At 44.5% G+C, this 13,807-nt stretch overlaps 1 protein-coding gene across 5 annotated transcripts in view; it reads right to left on the minus strand.

Annotated features, from left to right (window-relative positions):
* Nucleotides 1-13,807, minus strand: part of MYH10 (myosin heavy chain 10) — an 87,081-nt gene that overhangs the window by 3,174 nt on the left and 70,100 nt on the right. For all 5 annotated transcript variants that reach the window (XM_072351892.1, XM_072351890.1, XM_072351891.1 and 2 more), the window contains 16 exons: nucleotides 12,971-13,108; nucleotides 12,277-12,400; nucleotides 9,937-10,108; nucleotides 9,233-9,445; nucleotides 8,980-9,124; nucleotides 7,356-7,562; nucleotides 6,229-6,333; nucleotides 5,553-5,705; nucleotides 4,845-5,093; nucleotides 4,103-4,315; nucleotides 3,795-4,007; nucleotides 3,065-3,226; nucleotides 1,482-1,610; nucleotides 794-882; nucleotides 502-625; nucleotides 196-404 (listed from right to left, as the gene is read on the minus strand). In XM_072351892.1, the coding sequence (XP_072207993.1) occupies nucleotides 196-404; nucleotides 502-625; nucleotides 794-882; nucleotides 1,482-1,610; nucleotides 3,065-3,226; nucleotides 3,795-4,007; nucleotides 4,103-4,315; nucleotides 4,845-5,093; nucleotides 5,553-5,705; nucleotides 6,229-6,333; nucleotides 7,356-7,562; nucleotides 8,980-9,124; nucleotides 9,233-9,445; nucleotides 9,937-10,108; nucleotides 12,277-12,400; nucleotides 12,971-13,108 (2,645 nt within the window). The remainder of the gene's footprint in view (nucleotides 1-195; nucleotides 405-501; nucleotides 626-793; nucleotides 883-1,481; nucleotides 1,611-3,064; nucleotides 3,227-3,794; nucleotides 4,008-4,102; nucleotides 4,316-4,844; nucleotides 5,094-5,552; nucleotides 5,706-6,228; nucleotides 6,334-7,355; nucleotides 7,563-8,979; nucleotides 9,125-9,232; nucleotides 9,446-9,936; nucleotides 10,109-12,276; nucleotides 12,401-12,970; nucleotides 13,109-13,807) is intronic.

Genomic DNA, 13,807 nt, shown 5'->3' on the forward strand with positions numbered 1-13,807 from the left:
TCCAGTTTCAGTTAAGGAACACACACTCTGAAACTTTCAACCCCAACACATCTGATTCAAGTCAGTCCCTCAAACAGTTTTTAGATAATAAAACCAGCTGTGCTGTAGCTGGGACCCCACACCTCAGCCCCACAGTAACTTAAGGCATGGATGTCTCAGACACTCTACTGACGGATCACGCAGATCTGTCCTTACTTTGCTTCCTGCTCAAGCTGTTCTTCTAGCTGAGCAATCTTGGCTTCTAGAGTAGAAATCGTTGCCTTGAACTTGGACTTCACAGACCCCTCCAGCTCCTGCAGCTTGGCTTTCAGCTCTTTGTTCTGCCTCTCCAGCTGCTGCCGTGCATTTTCACTCTTCTGCGCAGCGCTCCGCTCCCCGGCCAGCTCAGAATTCAGAGTGTCAACCTTTCAGAGGAGGAGAACGGATCATTTGGTGCTATTCAGAGCCTCCACTCAGCCCAAGCACGAGCTGGTCCTGATAGCAACACTGCCAACAACTCACCTGCAGGGTGGTCTTCCGGAACCTCTCGTTGAGAAGCTCCATGTTGCTCTGCTCTTCTTCCAGCTCCTCCTCCAGCTGTGCAATGCGAGCCTCCAGCCGGCGCTTCTCATCCAGCAGCGCTGACCTAGGAGAGAAGCGTTGGGGTCAAGACACGTTCAGGTGCGATACAAAGCCAGCTGCTTTGTATGCATAAAGACAAATCAACGCAGAACTTGCAAGCAGGCTATTGAGAACCGCAGCTGCTGCTGGCTGAAGTCCTTCAGCTGCACACTGAATACATTTGGTGACTCACTTTCCTGAAGCGCTGTTTGCGATCTCATCAGCCAGTTCGTCCCTTTCTTGCTCAGCGTGCCGACGGGCTCGTTCGGATGCAGCAAATTCCTGCCAAGGTTTGAGAAAAGATGTGCAATGAATCTCAATAGCCCTGCAAACAGTTTGCCCTTGGAGTAACTTCTGGGAGATGCTTCAAAGATCCCTGAAATCACAGAACCACAGAATGGCCTGGGTTGCAAAGGCCCACAGTGCTCATCCAGCTCCAACCCCCTGCTGTGTGCAGGGTCACCAACCAGCAGACCAGGCTGCCCAGAGCCACATCCAGCCTGGCCTTGAATGCCTGCAGGGATGGGGCATCCACAGCCTCTAAAACACATGAAGCAACACTGAAGCTCTAAGCAGTAAGAAAAAAACCCAACATTGTTCCTCTCAGAGACTCCTGAACCTCCCTGCAAGTTCAGTGAGGCCTCAAATCTGTTTCAGCTGTCACACAGCTCAGGCAGAGAAGTAAAAGATTCTGCTGGAATGACTGCACTGAAGCCCAAGCTCACCAGAGAGCTGCAGAAGGAAGCAGGGTGACAGGGTGGGAAGAGAAAGCTCACCCGGCTCCCTTTTCTGTTCAACACAGTAGGACAGATTTTCACTCCCACTGCTCAACCCTCTCCTTACTCTACACCAAGGACAGTAAGTGTGAAGTTCACTCTCACCTCCTGGAGCTGAAGTATTTCCGCCTCGAGACCTTTGAGTTTCTTTTCACTCTCTTTGGACTGTGCAAAGATCTCATCTCTGGACGCACGGGCTTCTTCCAGCTCCCTCTGGTAGTCCTTCATTTGAGCCTGCAGTTGGAAAAGCCCCACAGTTGCATCAGTTGCAGCCACAAGATCTATTAGGAGCTCTGAAGCACTTTGACCCCTTTAGAGGAAAAGCCTCCCTCCCCCAGAGTGACTTCATTCCATTTCAATGCATCTTCCATTATTTTTATAGCTTAACTTCATTTTCTTGTCTCCATCATGTATTCATCATCAGAAATATCCTATTATAGGGATTCACTTAATTTGTTTGGTGTATTTCTTGTTGAGAAAAGAACTCCAATAAAGAGCCGCTCAATGACATTTGCTGTGGAACTTGTGGAAAAGACGAAGCTTTTGGAGTGACTCGGGATAAAGAAATCTATAGACTTTGACTGAAAAAGCACATTACAAATAGACAAGGTAAAACTTCTCAGTGCAGAAGTAACAAACTCAGTGCTTTGTACATAAGGACGAGAAGCACATGCTTAGCTTCCACTTACAAGCATTGCTAAGGCCTCACTGTGTGTTAAACTGCACCAGTTTGACTTCAGATGCTAAAAGGGTATGAAAGCCGGAGGGAAACTGCATTGAAATTACATTTACCTGCCTCCAATGTTATGCTACAACCCCCCTGCTATGTGCAGTGTCATCGACCATCAGACCAGGCTGCCCAGGGTCACATCCAGCCTGGCCTCGAATGCCTCCCATTTTTAGAACTTATTTTGGGTGTCTGCATGAAGGCACACAGCGCAGCAACAAGATCTCTACATGACTTACCCTTCTGGAGAGGGGGAGTACGATGCTGTCAGGTACCAGCACGTCTTGCCTTCCCTCCTCACCCACAGCCTGGACTCTGCCCCAGAGCTGTCTCTGTTCAGCTGGATTGCCGAGGCATAGAGAGGACAGGGCAGAAAGGCAATTTAATTTGCCATGTGCCTTCCGTGGTCTTGCCACAATCTCACACTTGTGCAGCTTTGGGCCACTGAGAAACCTTGGACAAAACTCAACTCTACCAAATGTTGAATGTTTTTCTGGGAATGGGAAATAAATCCTCAGCACAAGGACTGGGCCCTCCTGCTAAAGAACGAGCAACTTGGAGCTCCTTAAAAGCAACTGCAAGTTACTCCTCCTTTTTCTCTGAAGCATTTCTGGCTGAAAACGCCCTGAGATGGTCTTGAGGAAGCAGCAACCAGGAACAGCTGAGCCCAAATCAGTAAACTCAAAGGACATGAAATTAATGTGCTCTGTGAGGCAACACTCAGTAAATCCTTCAGGAAGTGCTGAAATAAAGACCACCATTACTGAATAGAAATACATGAGGACAGCCTTAACTCCTTACCAGCAGAAGGATGGGAAGAGATGCTACGTTCAGGCCAGAGAATCTATGACATGCCAGCACAGTCGACTACAACATTCCTCTTGCCTTCAAACTACAAACGTGTTTAACAAGAACAGACTTGGCAGTCACCAGAGGACAGCAGTTCATCTTCTGGGCTTACCTGGAGCTTACGTAGCTGTTTGATGGCTTCATCTCGAGCCTTGTTTGCAGCTTCTATCTGACCTTCCAGGTCTTTCAGATCCATCTCCATTTTCTTCTTGGCTGCTACAGCAAGAGCCCTCTGCTTGCGCTCATCCTCCAGCTCCGCCTCCATCTCCCGCACCTGTGAGATGAAGGCATTTAGCAGATCTGTCCCAGCAATGGAACAAAGTCCCAACTAATGGTCTGAGAATCCAAAAGGTCTCTGCACAACTGGATGGATGTTACTTGACTGGAAGAGACTACAGAACACAAACTACAGGGGAAGACACTGCAAAAAGAAATCCACAAATTGGAAGCAGAGATCTCTGAACTGACAAAGAAGAAAGCAGACAGTAACTCACTGCTAGAAGCATTCCCATCTCATCTGTTCAGCTACTTAGTGACCATTACTTCTCTTTTTGTATAAAAAAAATCAAGCATCGCTCCTCATATTAACATCAAGGGCTCCCATCCTATGCAAGTTAATGACAATCAACTCCAGAAGCCTTCCAAGGCTACTGTTTGTTTCTACAAGATCCATATATTAGATTCTCAGTTATTCACTAAGATCGGATTGGGATTTTTTATAGGGTGGGGTCTTGACTTTATGTTCTAGTAGGAAGTTACTAAGGAAGCCACAAAACTTTGGCAATGGAGCCTCACACCCTTCCCTCAGTGCAGTGCAACCAAGAGCAGTAAACCAGACATACTTGTTTGACCAGCATCCTCTTCTTCTCTTCATTCTGCTCATCTCTGGCTTGCAGATCTCTGTCAAACTGGGCTTTCATAGCTTGCATGTTCACCTCCAAACGAAGCTTAGCATCTTCTGTGGCCTGCAGTTCATCTTCCAGTTCCTCAAGTTGAGTTCTCATCTCTTCAACCTGTTGCTCTAAAGTTCTCTTGGATTTCTCCAGCTCGTGGACCTGAACCACAAACATTTATCAGACCCATACACACTTCTTGAGGGAATTTACTGTGCTAACCCCCATATAGTGTAATAAGGTGGAGAAGCACTTACATTTTTGCCCACATCATCTTTAGAACTCATTAAGTCCTCCATATCTGCACGCAATTGTTTGTTCTGCCTCTCAAATTCTTCCTTTGCTTCCAGGGCTTCTTCCAGAGCCCGAGCCAGAGACAGCGCTTTCGTTTCCTTCTCCCTCGCCTCTGCTTCAGCACGATCTCTCTCCTCTGCGTATCGAGCAGAAATGTTCTTCTCTTCTGCCAGCATCTGAACAACAAAGTAACGCAAACATAAATTAATCTCCTTGTTCTATAATCAGCTCCTTACAGCCCTGTGTGTTACAGTCATTCAAAGTGGTTTAAGTTTAGTCAACCTTCAGAAGTTCTCTTCAGCCTTTCAGGACTTGGTCAGAGTGCTGGTAAGGAAACAGCTGAGGCTGTTGAGGGATGAGATGAGGAAATAACGCTATCAGTCAATACTAACGTTTTACATTTTGATCTTTTGGTCCTCCTGTCCTTCCTTACTGTAATCCCGCAAGCTTAACTAAAGCTTTTTAAGTCAAGTTTCTGTTCCAATATCATTTCCTTCTGTACGAGTTTATTTCTTGATCTAACAGAACTCAAAGGTGATACATAGCTCACTAAAATCATAAGTGCCCACCCATAACAAGAGTCACGACGCTCACATCAGAGTTATTGATACCTGGATTCCTCTATTTACAACATTCATTGATGCAGTAACTACTTAAGGAAATGCCATTTAAAAATCATAGCAAGATGACAGGAAACGAGAATACCTGATCAAATTTCTTCTGCTTTTTCTCCAGGTTAGAAACAATCTGGCGCTGATGATCCAGATCCACCATCAGGTCATCCAGCTCTTGCTGCAGGCGGTTCTTTGTCTTTTCTAGTTTGTCATAAGCCATTGCCTTCTCTTCCAGGCGTTGGCTTAAGGATTCCATATCCTTCAGTAACTTCTTCTTGTTTTCCTCCAAGCCTTCAATTGTTCCCAGGTCATCATCTACCTTCTTCTTAGCCTCAGCTAACTAAATGTATCGAAAGAAAATAATATAGTACATCATAGAAGAAAACAAACGCATCAAGCCCAGACTACAAAACCACAAACAGATGCTCTCACTGGTTAAAGTAAGACAAAAATGGTGAGCTAGCAGCATACTAAACAGAGCAATGCTCTGCCCATTACAGTTGGTTGTGCCGATCATTATCACAGTGGAGGAAGAACACAGGAAGCTCTATTCAGAAACCCACTCTGCAAGTTAGATCGCAGGCTGCCTGGAGTTGCAAAGGACCCTGAAGATCACCCAGTTCCAATTCTCTACCACAAGGAGGGCACCTTCCACCCAGAGCAGGCTGCTGAGGGCTGTGCCCATCCTGAATATGGGTAGGACATCCACAGCTTCACAGATGTGACAGCCTGACTCGGCAACTTCAGATGACATCCCAAGATCTACAGACCTTAAGATTTGCCATTTGCAACAACCCACCTGTGCCTGCAAGGCAAGCATCTGTTTCTCCAGGTTCTTCCTGGCCTCCTCCTCCTCTTCCTGCTGCTCTTGCAGGTTGTTCTTCTCCTCTTCCAGCTGCCTGATTCTGCTGCTCAGGTTGAGTTTCTGGCGAGTTTCTTCCTGAAGTAGCTCCTGTCACACAAACAGACACGTTCAAAGCTCAGTTTGACCACCATCCTCCATTACTCTATGAAGAGTTTCAGGCTTAATTATTTTTCTTGCAAGATTTTTGTACAGTGACATGCCTATAAAAACAGCTCAAATTCAGCTTTCCAAGAAGGTATTAAACATTCATTTGGGGCAAACCTCTATAAAGCATATTTCTGATAAGGGGATATAAGCCGCAGTATGCTAGAAGTTCATAGATAACATCTTTTCCTGCGTTTAGAAGGGATGAGCTGAGAAATTATCTTTAACTTTTGTTCTTTAGAACAAGCACAGAGCACCTATTTTAAATGGCCTAGGAGGGAAAAAAAGCAGCAGTGAAATCCTACACGTAGCTGAGCGGTCAGATATACATCGTATTGCACTAGACACAAAGAAGAAGCGCAGATTCTACTCAATGGACTTTCAAAGCCATGAATGAAAACGTATTTTCTGCTCTGCAGTCAGCAGTTCGGTAAGGAGTGAAGCTCAATCCTCACTGCACACACACCTGTGTATCCTGGAGTTGGGATTCCAAACTAGCTGCATCCTTGGCAAACTTGATGCCTTTCTTCTCTGCTTCCTCCAGGAGACTTGAGACATTGTCCAACTCATTCTGCAAAGCAAGCAGATCAAGGTAACAGTGTGCGGCTGAATCATGGCGAATCCTACATCCCACTGGGAGCTGGAGCTTCAGAACCAGCCCCAAATTGCAGTGATAACAGTAGTTCCCAGTATATGGGAATCCCAAGCCAAATAAATTGAACATTGGCTATAAACTTGAAGCTGGATGCCAATATGGAACTTCAGGGGTATAACATGGTAGGTGTGCCATTTAATGGAACATGTCATTCCAATATCTGCAGGTCAATGTTCTGCATTCATAGTCAAACGTTATTCTTCATTATAGGACTGTATGGGATCATGAATTCCAGGATTATCAGGACGACAGCTGGCTTTAAAGCACCTCCACGAAGGCGACCATCAGGTGCCAACTCCAGCTACTTTAGACTATGTTACTCAGGGGATACTGTAAGAGAATGCATGAAATCTTCCTCTGAAATGAACTGGGTCATCCCCACTCTGAAGGGCATTATGTTGATTTACCTCAGCACTCATTGCTGCTCTCCAAAATTCAGCCCCGGCTCCTTTTTTTGCTCATTTTCTCTGTTTCCCAAATAACGGGACTTGCAATCCTTACCTGTCATAATCCCAACTTTGGAGCACAAAAGGAAATCGGTGACATTTTGCTCACACCTTCAAATGAGAACAGCCCAGTCTGCTCAGTCCTCTATCCAACATCAAACCTGAAGGCCAGCAGCTGACTGAGCCTCCTATGGGATTTGGTCTCTGGGATGGGAAGCAATGCACTTAGAAGGCACTATTAATTATTACACAGCTGGACAGTCAGAATGTAAGCCGGAGCTTTTGGGGCTGTTTCTTTCAGAGATATGTCACCACTTTAAGGCTCCTGAAATCCACACCAGCAACATGACTGAGGTCATGAGGTCACTTCCCACCTCTACAAGCCCAACTCCTGCAGACTCAGCTGCATCTTTGAAAGATGCTTCGCCCAGTTATTTCTGCAGACATCTGAAGTTTTCACTTTCCTGCCTTAGGACTCCCATAAAGCCTTACCTGCAGCTTGTTAGCTTTCTCCGCCAGCTCCACTCTCAGTCTTTCGCCTTCTGTGACCTTAGCAGTTAGTTCTTGTACCTGAGCATCAAGCTTCTTCCTCTTATGCTCAGACTCTGCCTTGACCTGCTGCAACACCTTCACTTCACAGGCCAGCTCCTTGTTGTCAGACTCGAGGCCTTGCTTGTTTTTTTCGAGATTTGCTTTGAACTAGAAAAGAAAGAAAACAAAAAATTCAACACTTTGTTATATAGATCAATAAGGAAATCTGCTAAAAACCATCAATCAGTCCAGCAAATCCACTTTACAAGTTGAGAGATAAACCAAGTTACTCAGCAAGCTGCAAGCAAAGGGCTTCAAATGCTGCCAGGTAACATTCTGTGCACGTTGGACAAATACGAGTTAATGCAAGTTAATCCACTTGTAGACATTACAGGTATCAGTGAGCACCAGAAAAACCCTTCTGTGACTTCAGTAAGATCTGGGACAGCAGTGCTGTAAAATGACTGTTTGAGTCGCACTGTAAGTAGGAAGGAATGTGCCCATGAACAGATCAGCATGGCTCACCTCACAGAAATAAAAGGAAAGACAGCAGTTGAAGTTGCCCTGATTTTAGTAGGCATAGCAGCCTGGAAGTGCACAACAAAGCACTTTCCACCAATGCACTGACATTGGTCAAAAAAAACCCCACCCTTTTGAACCATCTCTTACGCCAACCCTTTTCCTGTTCCACTCTTACTGTTTAGTTCTATTAGTTCCATCCTCACCAAAACTGACATCATTTTCTCAGAGGACCCTTTGTTTAAGATTGCAGGGTATTCCTCCATTTTTCACACTGCATTGCTGACGTTTAACAAACAAGAAGCAGAGAATATAAGATTTCCAAGTGAAAAAAACCTCAATTTCCAACATTATCTGCTGCATTTCTCACTCGGTATTTTCACTTCAGGAATTCTGCGAGTTATTCCCTATATAAAAATAGGGCTACAGCTTATCAACTGTCCACAGATATATTTGTGAATGACCAAAGACTGCCATCACTTAAAGCTCAATGCTCTTTATGGCAGTGTTGGATAATTCTGCTCTTGAACAAAGAACTCGCTAGTAGAAATAGTGCTACCTATGGGTAGTAACAAAGGAGTGCCTCCTCCTGCCTGCTCTGGTGGTGGTTACCACAAACAATACAGCTGTACAGATGGGCCAGAGATGCTCCACTCAGCACTAGAGCTGCAGAACAAGTAGAGAGTTGGAGTGGCTGGAAGAACTTCACAGTACCTGCACTCAGAGTTTGTTATTTCTGAGTGCTGCTGCTCCAGTGTCCATATTTGGAAGCACTCTGCTGATCACTCAGTGCTGTGGACTGCTTTTCACCAAATAAGCATATGGATTGCAGAACTCCCATGTGATTTTATCTCTAGGTGTAATTCTTCCAAGACTAATCAGGGCTTTTCACACAGATGTCATATCCAGGAGTTGCAATATATTCACATGCAATCCATTTGGTAACGTATGTACAGATAGACAGTTTAGCTCTGCAGCTGTGAGCAGAAGGTCCCAGGACAGTTACATTACTTATGTAAAACCTAGAAGCAGAATAATGCGTTGCTGTAACTCATTTCTTGCTCACCCTTTTGGCCTGTTCAAGTTGCTCAGAGAGCTCTTCCAGAGCAGTAGCGTGCCTCTGCCTGATTTCCTGGATCTGTGCTTCATGGTTCTTGGTTTCCTCTTCAATTGCTTTCTTCAGCTCAGCCACCTCCTGCTCACGTTTTGTCCTAGAGCAAGCACCAGTTGTACATTAAAAACCAAAAACACTGTTTCAATCTTCAGCAAATTGAAGGTTAATTGTATCAGTGCTTTATTACACAGGTACGCGGCCCTACCTCAGCTCTTGCTGTGCCGCAGTGGTATCCAAGGTATCTTCCAGTTCAGTTTTTAAAGCCTCCAACTCTTCACTTAAATCTCTTTTCTGCTTTTCTGCCTTGTTGCGTGATGCCTTCTCAGACTCCAGATCCTCCTGCAGCTCAGCAATTTGGGCCTGCAACTCTCTTATCACTTTAAGTGCATTGTTCTTCTGAACCGCTTCTTCATCACCTCTGTTAAACAAAGGCACAACAGTCAGTATTGCAGATCTCATTCAACACCACTCCAAAAACACGACTGCTGAGTCCTTTCTGCAACACAGTACACCAGTACTCAAAAAATAAACATGCATTTCATCTATATTATAATGTGCCTGGCTACCACACAAGCCCTGGTCATTTGTTTCCCATCCAGCCATGGAAACTACTCTGATTCACTGACAATTAAATGTTTTTCCCTGCTGAGCCTGGGACCAAACAGCTTCCAGAGCTCCAACTCTTGTACAACACTGCTGGACCTTGCAGCTTTGTAGACCAAGGACACAGATAAAACACTGAATGCTGGTTTGGCCATGCCTGCACACAGCATGCTGACATCTACAGATTCCCTTTGACAAATGTGAACTGGCTTCTGTGCTAACACTCCTATCCCGATATGTTTAAAGTTAACCCAAAAGCAGCTTTCTACCACCCCTCCATACTCATAAACCCCACCCTGAGCTGACCTTGCAAGAGCAGCCTGCAGCTCTTCCTCCTTTTTGGCCAGCTGGATCTTCAGCTCTTCAATCTGGGCCTGCAGCTCAGCTATTTGGTCCTGTAGATCAGTTGTTTCACCATCCAGTTTTCTCTTCGCTTTTTCTAACTCTTGACGTGTCTTCTCCTCCTTTTTTAAGCGCTCTATAGAAGCAACAAAGATTTGTTAAGTTTTGGGGTTTATTTTAATCTAATAATCCTCCAAAGGTTTGGGGGCAAGGGATCAGGGTGGCAGGAGGGGTGGAAGTTTAATTAACATTAAGTCAATTTCTCATCCAGTTTGTACCTGAAATGCTGACTGGGAGAGATAAAATAAAGCAGCAAAACTTCACGATGCAGAAAAAGGAAAGTCAACCTACCTTGGATGTAGCAAAAAGTTTGGAGTAAGGGAACAGAAACAACTCAGCCTTAACAGAAAGCAAGAACGGGGTCTGGCAGAAGAGCAGCTTGAACTGCTAGGACTGATATCACACGCACAAGGATTCAAGAATGATCAGCAAAGGACTGGAAAAAACTAACAGCTTGCACAGCTTCTGAAGGGGTAGGCAAAGCTCCAAAAGGTCTATTGGAAAGTACAGGCTTAAAGTTTGGACAAGCAGCTTTTTGGAAGCATCTGTGCTACTAACACATCATCCCACTGATATTCAACAAGGCGTTGCAAACTTTAAGCTGAGTTGAGATATTCCTGCCCCGAGGCATTTCTTTATGAAAAGCGTCCGCTTATCAGCGCTGTATCAATGCACCTCATCCATCTGCCTGTTGTCAGAGCAGGCAGTCATTACCCCGCAGCACAGCTCAGCAGGCAGCTTAATGGCCAGGTATGTAACACACTGGAACCACAGGAAGCTTTCCAAACCAGAGGTGCTTTAGCACTGAATTAGCATAATTTCACATACAAAAGCATAAACATAATTATTAGACTTGGTCAATACGTTGTGGGTTCTCTCTATATAGATTCCTTTCCCATACTTTCTAAGCTTGCTACTGGTTCAGTCCCTCATCTTCCTTATGGAAAGAGATGCTCAAGAACGATCTCTCAGCCACCCAGGGTAGTTCAGGCCATAAGGATGTTTTTCTCCCTCTAAGAAGTTTCTTACAAAACAAAACAACAAGAAAAAAGGCATTTTTCCTTCTGTTTTCACATCGTATTTCTGAGGAGCTTCAGTCAGAACTCTGCCACAAGACAGTGAGGAGACACAAGAAATCTCACAGCAAAATTAACTGCTTTTCGGTCTAAGTTTTAGTGCCCAGCAGTGCCAAGAGCCAGGGCAGGGAAAGCTTTAAAGGCTTCTTGATCCACTGCCAAGAGTAAATATTCTATAATGCTTTGCTAGCCAAGAAATTGCATACCTTACATTTAAGCTTTAATTTCCACTTTCTTTGCCATCCATCTCAGAATGGCACCATAACCAAACCCAGCTGTCAAATACCTTCAGAACCACTAATCCTGATCCAAGCAAATGATGACTCCAGAGTTATTTTCCAGTTTTACTCATGGTCTCCAGAGATGATTTTTGTTAAAGTAAAGGCACATTAATCTCCTTCTATCCCTATTAGCTCAACACCTGCCTACACAGAGAACACACAGCTCTGGTATTCTTCCATCAGCACCTCAGTTTGAGAAGATGTGGCAAGACAGGCCGTTATTCAGCTGGTGAAAAGCTATTTCCAAATTAGGGCACAGAGCAATTTTGCTTTACATTCTGCCATTGCGACTCCATTCACACCGTGGAACAGCTACAGACAATCGTGAAGGTTTTCAATACATTCCTTTTACTTTTCACATTAAGGAAGGTTACGTGGGGCAGCTTCAATCTGGGACAAAACAGTTCAATAATCCAGAAAAAAACGGACAGAAAAATGGAACCATTTCAGATACATAAAACACTGAGGAAAACAATTGGTGCTTGCTTAGGCTTCCTTTGGAATAACCGAATGGCTAATAACATTCTTGCAGAAATGTTTTAAGTTATTATAGAAAAGCGCAGCCAACTCCTAAGAGACAGATGCTTTACCTTGTTACCAGGGGATTCGTGCAGCACCATGAATTCCTGAATGCATCTGTAAATGAAATGGATTCTCAAAACTGTAACATGAGCTGAAGAACAACACGGAGGAGCCAGATGCAATAAAGGCCTGCAGGAGCACAGCATTTCTCCCCACGTTTAGATAACAAACAACAGCTATTAAGGTATGTACATATAAGGGTACATTTACAAGGCCAATCCAGACATCTATACATTGCTGTAAGTGATCCATTCCTTTCTAGCGTGACCTCAAAACCTCTGATAGGCAGATATAAAAGAACAAACCTTCTAAATCAGTGATCATCATCTCCTGTTTGTTCTTCAGTTTTGCCAAGTTTTTGGCCTTTTCTTCTTCTTCAGCCAGCTGAGAAGTACATTCAGCAATCCTATCCTCCATCAGCTTCTTTTCCTAGTTAGGAGAGAAGGGAGTGGGGGGAAATAACTCCTGTAGCTCAAAGAGTCTCTGAACAGCACAAACAACATCCAAAACCCACAGAGGGCTCACACAGCATGCTATACAAGTGTTACTGCATGTGACTGATCCATCAGTATTAAGGATCAACTGGAATAAACTGGGATAGAATGGAAACATGAATGTTTCCCAAGAACGTGGCACATGGGATTAACAGTTGGGAGGGCTGGTTTCTTTGCTTATCATTTAAGTCTAAGAACATCTGTATCGTTCACAGAATAATGGTAGCATCTGTAGAGCTTCCGAAGAACAACAGAAGCTACAGCAAACACTGCATCAAACTCTGATTGAGAACACTCAAACACACAAGAACACGTGGCAAGTGTGACCCTGCTAAAGGCCACTTCTAAAGCAGCTTCAAGTCTCAGCTCCAACCCATTCAAACCCCACAAGTCTCCAGGCACAAACTCTAAAGGTAACCGAGCTCTCAAGATATCTGCAGCTGCTGCTCTCGCTTGGTATTGCCATCATTTCTGAGCACAACCTCTGCTGTGCTACCAGCCTCACCTTCAAAAACTTGGAATTTTGGTCCTCCAACAGTAGAATCTCTTCTTCCATCTTCTTGATCTTTGCTTCAGCTGTCACTTTCTCAAGCTGCAGCTTCTGTCTAGCTCCCTCCTCCTCATCCAGCTGTTCCTCCAGGTCCTGGGAAGAGAAGCAATTGCACACGTATGTTTTCCAGCTTACCTAAGTGTTAATATTTTTCTTCTTGGACAAAATAGATAATTTCGACAAAACAGTTGCCCTAAATAAAACTAAAAAATACTTTTACTTTGTCAGATTCACCTGCACTATCGATACGCTGGTAATGAAATTAAGAGTATTTTATACTCTGCATTTTAGATTTGGCTGAAGGATGCTGTCTAGGAAACGTATGCTAGGAGACTCCAGTCTTTCACCTACCTAATTCTTCACGTAAAATAAAGATCTACCACAGAGGAAAATAGGGCCTAGCACTACTGAATGATAACCAAGTTAGGTTGGGCTGCGTGTCAACAATATCCTTGGATACTGCATCCAAGTAGGGTATAAAGGCACACATGGTGGGGAAGAGATGCCACAGGACACCAGTCCCTGTTTCTATACAAATCTAGAACTCAATACTACAGCTGGGATGGCTCTGAGATTGGCACAATAGATACCAGTAGAAAAGTGGTGATGTGTTGTGCTTCTGTTCATCCATGGATACTTCCTAAAAGGCAACAAGAACCATTGGAGGTGGGGTTTGTCTCTCCACCAAGTTCTCTGATGAAAGACAGTTAAGCCCTTGGGGAGCCCCTCCATCAGGAATGGTTTGAAGGTCCCCAGGTGTTCAATAGGAAAGATCTGAATCATCTTCAAAGA

Source organism: Excalfactoria chinensis, chromosome 17, assembly GCF_039878825.1.
Source record: "Excalfactoria chinensis isolate bCotChi1 chromosome 17, bCotChi1.hap2, whole genome shotgun sequence".
NCBI classification, from domain to species: Eukaryota; Metazoa; Chordata; class Aves; order Galliformes; family Phasianidae; genus Excalfactoria; species Excalfactoria chinensis.